The sequence below is a fragment of the Acomys russatus genome, chromosome 13 (assembly GCF_903995435.1).
Source record: "Acomys russatus chromosome 13, mAcoRus1.1, whole genome shotgun sequence".
NCBI lineage: Eukaryota > Metazoa > Chordata > Mammalia > Rodentia > Muridae > Acomys > Acomys russatus.
In genome coordinates this window covers 46,874,925-46,889,731 of record NC_067149.1, presented here as the reverse complement: position 1 = coordinate 46,889,731, position 14,807 = coordinate 46,874,925, and the positions used below count along the sequence as shown (strand labels likewise).

General features: G+C 41.0%; 1 protein-coding gene across 10 annotated transcripts in view; it reads left to right on the top strand.

The window, feature by feature from the left end:
• Erc1 (ELKS/RAB6-interacting/CAST family member 1) overlaps positions 1-14,807 on the top strand; it is a 259,649-nt gene that overhangs the window by 198,557 nt on the left and 46,285 nt on the right. For all 10 annotated transcript variants that reach the window (XM_051155233.1, XM_051155234.1, XM_051155230.1 and 7 more), the window contains 2 exons: positions 6,335-6,479; positions 13,543-13,641. In XM_051155233.1, coding sequence (XP_051011190.1) covers positions 6,335-6,479; positions 13,543-13,641 — 244 coding nt within the window. The remainder of the gene's footprint in view (positions 1-6,334; positions 6,480-13,542; positions 13,642-14,807) is intronic.

Sequence of the window (14,807 nt, the reverse complement as noted above, 5' to 3'; positions counted from 1 at the left end):
GAGAGAGTTACAAGAACATTAGTGACAGTAGGTAAGAACTGATGAGAGGGGCACTGAGAGACTTTAAAACATACACAGGCTGAAGATCCAGAGGTGGTCCTGAGTGTATACCAGGTATGTGAGAGACCTAAGAACATTGACCTTAGAGAATCAGGACAGAGCTGGAGAGATGGCTCAGTGGACCAGAGTGCCTCCTGCTCTTCCAAAGGTCCTGAGTTCAATTCCCAGGAACCACATGGTGGCTCACAACCATCTATAATGAGATCTGATGCCCTTTTCTGCCGTGCAGGTGTACATGCAGACAGAACATTGTGTACATAATAATAATAATAAATGAAGAGGGGGAGGGGGACAGAGACAGAGAGACAGGAGAGAATGAGAAAATGAATCACGACAGTATAGAATGATGGGAAAGTTGGTGATAGAGCTTTAAGAATAAAAGCGGCCCCAAATACAGAAATTACAATCCACATATAAAGCCATGGGTTCCATAAAGACTATTAGAAGAGCAAGCCTGGCCTGGTAGCACACACCTTTAATCCCTTTAATCTCAGTACTGAGGAGGCAGAGGCAGGCAGATTGCTGTGAGTTTAAGGCCAGCCTGGTCTACAAAGTGGGTACTGGACAGCCAGGGCTACACAGAAAAACCCTGTCTCAGGGAGGGAAAAAAAAAAAAAAAAGGCAGGGAAAAGAAGAACAACGCTCAAGGTTGGCCATAGGAGTCAATGTGAAATTGGATTTTGTAAGTACCATCAATCTGGGTACCAAGGAGTGGGTGCCTCTGTTGCCGTGATGGTGAGGGAAATACTGACTTGGTGCTGACATTTTGCATCCAGGATATTCCCTAATATTTAAATAAAAGAACAGAACACAGGAGTCAAATTCTGAGAGATCAGGTTACCCACAGCAGCTTGTCAGCAGCAGCCTCATCATCATTGCCCCCCCCCCCTTCCCTCTCCCCTCAACCCCTAGGATGACTGTGTCTTTCACAAAGGTTAATCAGGTTAATGCATCTTCCATACTCTGAGACCTGCAGAGAAAGGAGAAAATTGTAATTGAGTGGACATCTTCAGTGCATGAGATAGAGAGTAAAAGAGATACCCCAGCAATTGCCTATATTTTCTGGATAGCTAGTTAGTTTAAAAAAAAAAAAAAAAAAGGAAAAAAAAGCAACAGAATAAAAGTATATGTAATCTATTAATAAGAAAATGGATTTTCAGTTTAATCTAGATTGTAATCAATTAAACTATGCCTCTTTACCCATGTCATTAGCATGCTAAAGCCACTGGCCTCATTCTTTCATGTGGCCTTTCCCTAAAGTTTTCAGGGTTGTAGAGCATAGTGTATTCAATTCTGCAGCTAGCCAGCTTGAGACTCATGCTTGGAGGAGGCAGGAATGGTAAACATTGGTGGTTATGTTCTTTAATTCACACTCCTTGTACTTTTCAAGGCTCTTCTGTGGAGCACACTCATACTTAGCGCTCACTCCAAGTCAATCAGTCCTGGTTGCAGTTTCTTACACACTGGTACTGGAAGGCCACTGTGTTAAAGATTCAGAAATCATCAAAGGGTGTTCAGCTCTCTGTGCCTTTGATATTTGTCTCTAGTTTCTGAAATTTGCCCAAAAGAGAGACAGGAACCGAGGGGAGGTCTTACTGTTTCCTGGAGCTCAAATGCCACAGTGGTGCACATCTTGATTCCATTAGGCTTTGCAGGTCAAAGAGTAAGTTCAGCTGGTGTAGTTTACAGCACCAGGGACAGAGTGACTAGCCACTTTAATGGCTTGCCTTTCTGCTGCAACTTACTCAGGAAATAGGGATTGCTAACCACTGAAATGTTTGTATCCTCAGTTGACATGGTGGGGGTGTTTGTTAACAGAGAAATAGACTCAGAACAAGGAGAGTGATTTGGCAGGAAGTGCACTGACATTTTGTCCTGTGATCCTGGGGGGGTTCTCCCTTGAGTCTTCCCGGTTGCTCCCTTGGTGCTCTCCAGGCAGTCAGCTAGACTGCTTGTCCTAATGGGACTGTTTGCCAGGAGTCTTAGTTAGGAACACTCTTGGTGGTCAACTTCTGTTTGTGTGCAGTTCCCCCAAAATATTCGTGTTGGTGTTAGGACTGGCTTCTAGAAAGAATCGTTTCTGACATTTTTCTTCTGTGCCTCGGTTTCCATCAGAGAAATACTACCTTTATCAAAAAAGTATCTTTTTACAAAGAGGACTGGTAGGCAGCAACTAAACTGCAGTTCTTTCACAGCTTTTGTTTCATTCTGAATTTTGTTGCCTCTGAAAGCACATTTTAAACAAAGGTTCTAACAAGCACCAAGCTGCAGCTTACCATGCTGTGCTTCCTGTCAGATGTATTAGAATAGCAAGGCTAAGTCCACCAAACTTGAAGCTGTTGGTGTTGCTTATACATCCTTGCCTTGTCTTGAGCATTTCGAAGGATGTAGTGCAGCGGTGGAACTCAAGGCCCCGAGGTCAGTCTCGGGGGAGAGAAGAGGGAGGACTCCACAGTGTTTTTAAGATGGCTCACCCAAAGAGTTCCAGTTTGCGCCACACCTAGTATGTTTATTAGAAAGGGCAAGCTTGCAAAAGAGGCTTTCTTCAGCATCAAATATGAGAAGCCAGGGCGTTTCACCTGGCTCCCCAGGATAGGTAAGGGATGGATAGCTGTAGGGTATTAACAAGATGACCAGAGACACAGGGAAAAGGACTGGAGGTGAAGACAGTGAACCTGTGAGCAGTCTTGTCTGTGGATAGCCAGACTTCATGGCTTCGTGTGCTGCATAGTTAAAAGTGATGACTTTAATGTTCTCCAAAAGTGAGGTTTGACGGTATGTTTGTTGTCTGCTTTTTTCCTCAAGACAGAGTCTTGCTACATAGACAAGTCTCGAATTTATGGTAGTCCTACAAGTGGACCGTCCATGCCGGGCTTGAGCGTTCAGTTTTGCCCCATCAGACTTTTGCAAAGAACCCAAGTAAAGACTCACTGATCCCAACTAGTTTTAACCATTACTAAGGTCCTGAAAAACTTGGGGATCCATACAGCAGAGGTAGTCTATAGCAAAACAATAGGGGTGCGTTGCTGTGCTTGGCAATTCCGAGTGGAAAGTCTCAGGTTTGGGCTCAAGGAGACACTGAGGCCAATTGTCCATTTGAATAAGATCTTGGTTTATTAGAAGAGTTATTAATGCCAAGAAGAGACAGGCGTGACAAGGGTCCTGACAAAGTGAGGTTGCCTTCTTACAGGTTCCAGAAAAGGGGGAGATTCTATGCCAGGGGTTGATGGGTCCGTAGTAGATGTTCGCAAGTCAGGTAGTCTCTGATTTCCTGGTGGCAGTGGGAGGGACTGTTTCTTGCATTCTGAGGAAAGAATGTGTGGCCTTGAGGATGTGGGAGAAATGAGAAGAGATCCATTTAGTTAGTGTTCACCCATTATATTAGGTGGGTACCTGTTGGGTAACCTAATCGCTTAGAATTTGGTAGCATAGGGCCTTTGTGAACAATCACCTATCAGGACGGGGAGAGACACAGCTTAGGTGTGGCCAGAGCAGCATATCGTGTAGATTCTAGTGGAAAGCAAGTGAGGATCCAGAGTCTAATTCGTGTTTTATTTGGGCATTAATAGTATCCATTGCAAACTTATTAAAATTATAATATAAGCAAGGAGCAATAGACTAGACATGTCTCTCCTTCTACCATAGTTAGTTTTCTCCTTCCACCATAAAGCTTGGGTTGCCCACGTTTGTTAGCTCTTGTGCATTTTTCCTAAGTTCAAAACTCAAATCTCCATTATCTTCATATTTTGTAGCTAATAAAGATGCCATATGGTGCCATATTTTGCTTATATTAACTCATCATTTGCTCTTGGCCTAAAACCCAGTGCGTGATTCTGACAGTTGGTACACAGAAATGCAGCACTCTCACTGAGAATGCACACTTCTCATTCCTGAAAGGAAAGCGATGCTGACAATCAGCAGGAAGCTGTACAGCACACAGTTAAACCTGCTTGAACTCTGTCAGCTTTAAGGTCATTTCACCACTTGAAATACGTGTTTCAAATGATCAGTAGATGTATTTAGACTGTCTCGTCCCCGTTGGTGCTGACGTGAGCCTGGATGTGCGAGCTACCTGCCATTTCCCCAAGTGCCACGGTGTCGAGACAGTAGAAAGTGATACTAGGATCCATGAGGGTCCTCTCTTCCAACAGCAAAAACTAGTTAAGCAAATTTTTATTTTCATGTTGTAAACTGATCTGCCCACATTTGTTAGTATTACTTGTTCAGAGTTTAGTAGATCTAGTCATCCAAAATAAAATCTTAGAATATTTAAATGATGGTCTTCCAGTTGTGGCTTCACTATCTTTTCCATATGACTGCAATTGAAGCCCAATTATCCTAACAAAAGTCAGAAACAAAGTTTCAGCAGCAGTGCATTCTCAGATTCAACATTTCCTGGGTCAAAACCTACAGCTACTTTCTATCGTTTGTCTCTTTACGTGAGAGATGGCCTGGTGAAGAATAAGCTGGCATGCAAGGACAGTTCCCTCACCCAGCTCACTCAGGTTATTTGTAAGTTTCTTGTGTGTACCTCCTTGATCTTTGCCATCTGGACATGAACTGCAGAATAGTTAGCCAGACTGTAGCAAATACTAGAGTATTAAAACATAGAGAAACTGAAAACTCTCATCAAGAAAAGTGACATGTAATAGCATGCAGAGAACGAGTGTGTTCTATTGCAAATGATCCTAAAACCCTAGGCAAGATTTCAGTCCTTTGCACAGCTCCCCATTGAGCCCCTGCCCTTTTCACCACCTCTGGCCCACCTTCTTTTTTGGAAATGTTTTCTTTCTTGATAAATTGTAGCTGCTTCTACCATTATCCTTGTGTCCCTGATCCAGTTCCTCATTATAAGAAATCCCAGTGCATACCCACTGAGCCCAAATATGTGCCTATAACAAAACCACTGGTAATCTGTGACATTTAAATTATTGTTTTAAAGCATATGTAAAGATCATTGCCAATAAAGTCACATCCCTAAATTTATTTGCAATAATGAGATCAAAGACTTTCTAATTTTAGCATGCCCCGGGAACAAATGGCTGTGTTTCCTAGTCCAGTTTCTTAAAATTTTCAAATCAGGTCTAGCAACATGGTTCAGTAGGTGAAGGCATTTGCACCCAAGGCTGACAATCTGAGTTCAGTTACTATGTTGGAAACAAAGAAGAAATAATCTCCCTACTCCGCAAAGGAACATAGTAACAAAGCAAAAGTATCTTGGCAAGGCCATTCTTTTTGTAAAAAGAGTGCAGCAAGACTCAAACCAGGCTAGCAAGCCACCAGGACAGGAAGTTCCCTTCATTTTTATTCTAACACACATACTAACTGTTTCTTTTCTCCATTGGCTGTGATCCAGCCTCACAGTCTTTCTGCTGGCTAGTTTTAAAAGAATTGCCATGAAGGAAAGAGGTAGGGGTTAAGATTTGCATAAAAGTCACAAAAGCTAGAAGAGATTTATGGAATATTGGCCCGTGGTGGGCAAATTACCTCTAAGACAACAAATTTTTTCATACCCAAGACTCTACATGATGAAAAGAGAGGGCAGACTTCCACAAGTTTCATATATGCATATGCTCACATTTATCTTATTTTTGAGGTGGTCGTAATATGTAGCCCTTGCTTGCTTGGGTCTCACTGTGTAGAGCAAGTTGGCCTCAAATTCACAGAGATTGGCTTGTCTTTGTGCCTCAAGTACTGGGATTATTAAATGCATGTGTCACCATTCCTGGCATTACTTTACTTTTTAATTAAAAATATAAAAAGGAGTTCCTACGGAGAGTTGTAGCTAAATTTGAAAAGTATACAATATTAGTGAGTTTTTCTTTAGTTGGAACTCTTTAATCCATCCTGCGGATGAGTAATGTGTGTGAGACCATGGGACCATCCCTTTAAATCATTGGTCACACTATGAAGCCAGATTCCATCAAAGAAATCAGGCCACACATACCCCTACATACAAAGGGGGGAGGGAGAGGGGGACTGAGGGAGAGAGTGTTCATGCACTCTCCACCTTGATCCCAATAGAGTTAAGTTGTCCTATGCTGTGTTTTACAGTTGCCAGCTTTAGGTTCTATTCAGTCCTGGGTTCCTTCATGCTTTTTGTCAAGTGAGCAGTGTTGAACTAAACTACACATGTGAAAATCCATGAAATGATAGAAAAGTTAATTATTTCCTTTGTTCTTTAGACTTTTCTTTGTAGAACCACAAAAAAAAAAAAATGTTTCAGATTTGGATCAGTGATTTTTTTTTTTTTTTTTTTTTTTTTCCTTTGCAGGCAAGAAGCTCTTCTGGCTGCTATTAGTGAAAAGGATGCTAACATAGCTCTTCTAGAGCTTTCGTCCTCTAAGAAGAAGACCCAAGAAGAAGTGGCTGCCCTGAAACGGGAAAAGGACCGCCTGGTGCAGCAGCTCAAACAACAGGTATTAGTGGTGCCCAAGAGCACTAGGGGCAGGCAGAGCCAAGTAGAGTGGGGCCCAGTTCCCACTGCCCTCTGAAAAATGTCTGCCACCATAGTACCTTATGTTTCATGCTACATATTAAATACAGAAGATTTTCATAATTAGACATTCGATAGGTCTATGGCTATATCTAAAAAATTCACAGAATTCTCGATGATTGGCCTAAGTTAGAAGATGTCACAGGTCTCAACAGTTTAAAAACATTATAAAGTCGCTGTGGTGAATAATTCATACTCGCACTTGACTCCTTAGAATACTAAACACTTTCTCTGTGTTTGCAACTTTTGGGATTCAGTTTGCTTTCATTTTGTTGAGACAAGGTCTTGTTATATAGCTCTGGCTGGCCCAGTACTCATTTTGTAATTCAGGCTGCCCTTGAATTCACAACAGTCCCCGTGTCTGAACATCTCTGATGCTGGGATTAAGTGTGCACCATCATGTCCAGCTGTATCTAAAACAACTTTTGATAGTTTCCAACAAGAGGACTTAATATTACCAGTAAAATTTTGTTTCACTGGGGGTCAAATCAAGGCATTAATTGACTCTCAGAACAGATTAGCCCCAAGTATCAGTGGTTAGTCATATTTCCTTTGAGTTCTACTAAATAACTGAGCAAAAACATTTGTAATTGCTGATATATTTTTTTACATCCTCTAAGATTACGTAGCAAGTCTCATTTTAAGATCCTGTAAGTTGTTTGTTTTTATTTCATTATTGTAGCAGCAGTCAGGTTCCAGAGTATGGAGCAGAACTACAGATTAGGAGTTTAGGGTTAAAATTAATGAGTTAGGGATATATAAGCTAAGTGGCCTTACAGAGTTGTTAAAAATATATGCACTCGTGGTGAAAAGGCTTCAATGAGTTGTACTATGTTTACACTTCACTTCCCACAAGTCTGAATGAATGTTATGGGATGTGAAGATAAATTGGCTTCTTCAGAGAATAAGGATCTTCTTGAGAAGACTGTACCTAAATACAAAGCCATGATGTATTGAGGTCTCTTAGTGCATGCCTAAGAAATGCCTGAGAGTAGCTAACTGTCAGACCCTAAAGCTGTCACTCTCTGTATCCTGCTCGATTGACTAGAGCCTATTCCTGGTCCCACTGATGTTTCTTTTCATTGTTAAAAAATGAGCATCACTGTTGACACTTGTTTTCGATGCTATTTTATTTGGGGTATTGAAGTCTTTACCTCCCTTCCACCAACCCCTTAACCCTGGGTATGAGGAAGAGTATTAATGGGGAGAGGAAGCACAGACCTCTTTACTTCTCCTGGCTGCTTAGGGTTAATGGGATCTTTTAAGGCAGTATCAATCTCATCAACAACAGACACAGCAAGCAGTCTCCTCCAAGCTGCTATCTTGAAACATTTCTCTCTCAGGGCTCTCCTGTTTATCTTCCTTAGAGTTCTACACTACGCTCTTCTCCATACCACATGAGACAGGCCGTTACCATCGGGCAAAGACCACACCCTATGTGAGACAATGATCAACTGCGGACAAACTGAAGTCCAAACTGAAATCCCACACTTGGGACTAAAACAAAAACATATTTACATAACATAACTGAGTTTACGAAGAACCAAAACTTCATTACACATTACCTTTCTATATATGCAGTTTTAATCCTGGTCTCTCCTGAGACCATATCCAGGTGACTGGCACAGGATGGGGGTGGGATCGCCACTCTATAGTTGAACATTTTCCTAGTTTTCTACTGTTTTGTATTTTAACTGTTTAACCCTTCAATGCCACCTTATTTCCCTAATCTCCAAGTTCTCACCAAAAGGGGGTATTTGACTATTTCTAAGTATTTCCATGCAATGGGAGGAAATGCCAATCACCCTTCTCTCTCTCTCTCTCTCTCTCTCTCTCTCTCTCTCTCTCTCTCTCTCTCTCTCTCTCTCTCTCTCTCTCTCTCTCTTTTAAGTGTTTTGGGACAGGGTTTCTCTGTGTAACTCTGGCTGTCCTGAAACTCAGTCTTTAGACTAGGCTGGCCTTGAACTCAGAGATTGACCTGCCTCTGCCTCTGCCACCCCGAGTGCTGGGATTAGAGGTGTGGGCCACTGCATCCATCAACTTTTTAAAATTAACTTACGTATTTTGTTGGGCACACATGTGCCACAGTGTGCATGTGGAGGCTAGAGAACAACTTTCAGGTGTTTTTCTAGAAAAGGAACTTGGCTCACCAGCCTTTTTAGCAAGTGTCTTTACCCACTGAGCCATATCACAGACACCCAAGTAATACTGTAAGTAATTCTTTTATGTGATTCTGTCCATTATGCAGTTGCCAGGTTTTAGTCTCTCTGGGAATTGCTACGACACACATGACACTTTATTGGCTCCCTTCGCTCTTGTTTACTGCTTCACCAGTAAACAGTACAGCCAGTTGTTCTGACAGTCGCTGATTTGAACTTTCAGAGAGGCCTACACTTTGACATGGTGCATCTTGGATTCTAGCAGACCTGGCAAACACTTATCTGAAAACTAACATTTGTTCATACTTTCAAATGTCTCCTGAATCCTGCTGGAGTGCTGGATATGACAGTTGCCAGTGCTCTGTCCATTTATAAGCAAGCTATCTAACTCTAGTTGTATCAGCTCTTCCCCAGCGAAGTGCAGATTATTTGACTTCTTTGAAATGTTTGTCTTCTTTGTCCTATCTTGAAGATTTTTACAGTTGTAAATTATCTTTTCACTGTTGAGAAGAATTTTATTAAAGTTGTTTGGGCGTTTGTCAGATGCTTTTTTGTTTGTTTGCTGGTTGGTTTGGTTTGGTTTGGTTTGGATTGGTTTTTTGAGACCGGATTTCTCTTGTAATCCTGGCTAGCCTCCAATTTACAGAGATCCGCCTGCCTCTGCTGGGATTAAAGGCATGCACCACCATACCCAGCTTTTTTTTTTTTTTTTTTTTTTAAGATTTATTTATTTATTTTACATATATGAATACTCTATCTGGAGATCACCTGCACACCATAAGAGGGCATCAGATCCCAGTAGAGATGGCTGTGAGCCACCATGTGGCTGCTGAGAATTGAACTCAGGACCTCTGGTAGACCAGAGAGTGCTCTTAACTGCTGAGCCATCTCTCTAGCCCCGTCAGATCCTTTTTTTAAAGCTTAGCTTTGGCTTTTTTAGTTTTTGGTCTTAGGCCCTTACTGACTCATTGGAGCAATTTTTTAAAAAGACTATCTTTCATTTATTCCTTGACAATTTCATACATGTATACAATGTATCTAGCACAAGACTCCTCACCACATGCTCCTCCCACTGCTCTGAGTCTGATTCCTGCTGCCTGCTAGGAAGTTGACTAATCTTGTGCAGGTAACCACAGCTGCAGTGAGATCATGAGTGCAACAGCCAAGTCAGTTCTGGAAGACGGCACTTCCTGGCACTCTTCCTCACTTCTGACTCTTATGTTCTTTCTGCCTCTTGTCCACAAGTTTCCTGATCCTTGGTGGGGTTTATAAAAATGTCACACTTAGGGCTGAGCACTTAACAGACACATAGTCTCAACATTTGACCAGTTAAAAGTCTATGTATTATCTGCTGCTGCCCACCACAGGAAGACTCCTCTGGGCAAGGTTGGGAGCAACTCTAATCTAAGGCTATAAATGTAAATATTTAGAAGACAGTTTGACAACATTTCCATTTATCAAAACAATGGTAGTAAGTTCCCTACTAGGGCCTTGACCTCCTAAACCATGGGTAATAAATACATAGATTCTTATCTATCAGGTTTCTGTAGTACATATAGAGATGTCTTCTGAACACAAGTAAAATTGTGTAAAGAAACACTAAAGATCTAATGTGAACCAAACGATGAAAGTCACCATTTTTTATTTTCTTTCTCTATAAAGAAAATAATAATAATAATAATAATGTTGGATGAAGAATCTTTCTCGCCAGCCAAGAAAATAGAGCTTTCTGTAGGCTAGTTACAGGTTTAAAGCCTTTCATTATGAATTAAATTTGGAATGGCAGTCTGTTGCCAATAAAAATAATGGAGAACAAGCCTTTAAAGCTATGTACATAATGTAGACTCCTGAGTTACCATCATTCTTCATCGTTTAAGAAATGATGACAAGAAAAGCCTTTTCCAGTATTTTTGATCCATGGTTTGTTTAATCAATAGGCAAAGAGTCTGGATTTACGAAGCCAGCGCTATTCAAAATTTTAAAATCAGCATGTCTACTAAAGATATACAAATTTTTCTCTTGTCATTATTCCCTAAACAATACTACATATTTATGTTGATATAAAGTATATATGAGAATATGAAAGAATATGTATAGGTTATATGTATCTACTATGCCATTTTCTTAAAGATTTGTTTGTTTTTTATTTATTATGTATACAGTACTCTCCCTGCATGTACACCTGCAGGCCAGAAGAGGGCACTAGATCCCATACAGATGTTTGTGAGCCACCATGTGGTTGTAGGGAATTGAACTCAGGACCTCTGGAAGAGCAGCCAGTGCTCTTAACCTCTAAGGTATCTCTCCAGCCCCCCTACTATGCCATTTTTATATAAAGGACTTAGATGTCCTCAGACCGGTATCCATGGAGGAGTGAGTCTTAGAGATTAGAACCCATCTTCACTGACACCAAAGAACAGTTATATACCACGGAGAACAATGATTTTCTATTTAAATATGGACTAAGAGAATCTATTTCCTGGTGTGGTCTCATTTGTCACTTTCAGTACAAGTATAAATAATTTTAGTTTCATTTTTACTTGTATACCAAGAGTGGCCACACTCTTGTATTTTCTTTCACATTTACTGTAAATAGAAGATATAAAGCCACAGTGCCAGCATTGTAATTGGTGATTCCTCAGCTGGGAATTCACTTCCTTCTAGTAGATTTCTGTATTTTGAACATGGCTGCAGGTGCTGCTGCTGACGTTCTAGAGCAGGGTGAGGAATAGCTGCCTATTAGTTAGTCTGTGTCTCACTGATGTAGGTTTTTACCAGTGCCCTCCTTCTTTCCAGCTTGCACAGCTCTGCCCACTGCCTAGTTCCAAAGTGACTCCCAGACCACTGGTCCCAGTTACCAGCATCTGTTAATCCTCTTCTCCTCAATGAAAATCCCCTCAACCTCACACAGTAATGATTATTTCAGGAACTGGGGACTGACTCCTAGGATTCCACGTAGGATCCCTTGTAAGTTTGCAGTCAGGCTGATGGCCAGGTCTGCATCCTTAGCTCACCTGAGGGCCTGTGATTTCTACTTCTTCTTCCTCTTTTGGTTTAGAGTCAAGTCATCTAATACTTTTCTGATCAACATCAATCCAGTGTTGGCTTAGAAAGTAAAAGATCTTAGTTTTTTTTTAATTATTTTATGTGTGTGGGTGTTTTACCTGCATGCATATTTTTGCACCTCCTGTGTATATGGTGCCCTTGGTGACCAGAAGACAGTGTTTGACCTGGAGTTACAAGTGTGAAGGGGAAAATATAATGTTCTCTGTGTAGGAGTGAGACAGTTCTCTCCTACCACCATGTAGGTACTGGGGGTCAAATTCAGGTCATCAGGAGCTGAGTGAGGTGCAAACCTGTAATCCCAGCACTCAGGGAGACAGAGGCAGGCCTGGTCTACAAAGTGAGTCCAGGACAGCCAAAGCTACACAGAGAAACCCTGTCTCGGAAAATAATAATAAAAGGGAAAAATGTAAAACTTAGGTCATCAGACTTGGTAGCAAGTGCTGTTATGCACTGAGCCATCTAAGTCTTTTAACATATCTCCTATATCCCTAGGCTGGCCCCTAACAGCTCATCCTCCTACGTCCACCTGTTCACAGTACTGGGATTACAGCATATGCCTCAACACTCAGTTTTAAGATCTGATTTTTCTATTGCAGGCTAGTGACTGTCATACACATAGAGAACCAGTAAGATAACAGAGCAGTGGTTACATGGGTGGACTGTGTAATTAGTGGGAAATTTTGAAAATAGAGTCAACAGGACTTTGTGATTCCATTGCCAGTACACATGGGAAATACAAGGTCAGAAGTAGTTGAAAGTTTTAGATTGAATAATGAGTGTTATAGACCTATTTGGAAACGTGAGACCCAAGGAAGCAAGGGGCTCACAGTGCTCTGACTAGCAACAAAGTTGTCACCATGCCCTGCTGTATGTCTCTCACCACAGAGGAGAAGCAGCAGGACATGGTAGAAGGACAACTGCAGTCCCACTTGGAGACAGTCACTTTCCTCTTTGTCAGAGCGTGTGACAGTGATTCATCTGATGCCCCACAGGTCTCTCTGAAGGAATGACATCTACAGTCTGGTAAACAGAGCTTGGTCTACAAAGCAAGTCTAGGACAGCTAAGGCTAACACAGAGAGACTTTGTCTCAAAAACAAACAAACAACAACCAAAAAAACCCACAAAAAGCCAGTTCTTAGATAACATGAAAATGAGTCATACCTAAATTTAACTAAAAAATTAAAGTTGCATAATCATGTGTAGTACAGCCTAGTCTTACTTAGCAGTATTAAAAAAAATGTACTAGATAAAGTTGTCTTCCTTGCACAAAGTTACCTCCCTAATTTAGCTCAAGTGAATATAACAAATACCATAGAATGGGTAATTGAAATAGTAGTTTGTTTGCTTACAGTCTTACCGGTCTGAGAGGTCCAAGGTCAAGGTTTCTGCTAACTCCTTTCCTGGTAAGAGCTCTCTTCTCACCTGCAGAGGCTATTTTCTCTGTGTTCACACAGAGGGGATCTTTGACCTATTTGCTCTTAGAACACAGTCGTAGTCACAAGTTAGGAGTCAACCCTTTGACTTCACTGAGTCTGAATTAGTTCTTAAAGACCTTGTCTCTAGATGCAGTGACATTGGGTTAGGGCTTTCATGTATGAGTAGCTGTACTAAAGCTCTGGCAGCATCCTCCAGAAGGCTGTTTAGTTGACTTTTACTGTGGATGGGCAGGTGTCGTGCTCATGAAAGTCTTTAAGGTACATGTTGCTCTACCATGTGACATGGAGATTTTATCTCAATTTAAACTATAAATTTCTTTCTAGACACAAAATCGAATGAAACTAATGGCTGACAACTATGAGGATGACCACTTCAAATCCTCCCGTTCCAATCAGATGAACCATAAACCCTCCCCAGACCAGGTAAGACTGTGCTTGAATGTTTCTTTTTCTTTCTTTCTTTCTTTCTTTCTTTCTTTCTTTTTTTTTTTTCTTTAAAGAACACTTTTATGTCCATATATTTTGTGGTAGCATATTGAAATTTCTAGATTATAAATTAGAAGAAAAATCAGCTTTTCCTCAAATAATTTCAATAGGAAGTTGATGATTCTGAGTATCTTAAGAGCATTTGCCTTATTTACTTTATAAGTACTATAATTAAGTAATTGCCTTGAGGTGAGAAAAAGGAGTGAGTCCTACTTTCCTTATTAAAAGAATTGGTTCCTTTTTAGGAAACCAAGACTCTGCTCAAGCTCAGGCACAGCTCAGGACAGAAATTACTTGTTGTTGAACTGCAGCTTATGTAGTCTCCACTCAGCATCTCTTAAAGGTACAGCTGAAGGCTAGGACTTCCCTCAGTACTTGGTAGCTTACCTAACATGTGCAAGGCTCCAGAGTGAATCTCTAGGACCTCAAGAAATATTTTTTAAAAGTAGGATGATAGGCGAAACTTAATTTTTTCCCTTAGTTTCCCTGTAGACCCCTCAGCATGACATTCTCAAGGATGCTATTGCCTTTGGCTTGCTACCTACGCAAAAGAGACATTCATGAAACTATAGGGAATCACACTCAATTGTAAATTTTTGAAAAGAGAAAAAATCCTCCCAGAATCTTGAATGTGATGAAAGGAGAAGAGTATTGAGCAGATTACCTCATAACTCTGTGCCCACAATCAGTTTCAACATCTCTGTCACACCCAGTCTTAAAATGTATAAAAATACAAAGCTAAGGGGAAAATTAATAACCAAGTAATGACATCCATATGACTGTAAATTCAAGGAAGACTCCCCTGCTAAACATGTCCACCAAGTGACAACTATGGCATTGTCTTAGAAGAAGCCATAAAAACAGTGTGAATGAAAGTAGCAGTTGATAACTAAATTGTTATTCTTTCTAAGACTCAGAAGGAATGGCCCAGTGTGATGGCCTTCACTAAGCCAGCTGAGACACACCTAGTACTTCAGGGGGGAAACAGAATCAGCCTTATGTAAAATGGACAGCTGTCTACCTGGTGTCCCCCTACTTAGAAACCACTGTTTTCTCTGTCTGCTTCCTGCTACTGGAATTAAGACTGCCTAGCCTCTGCATGA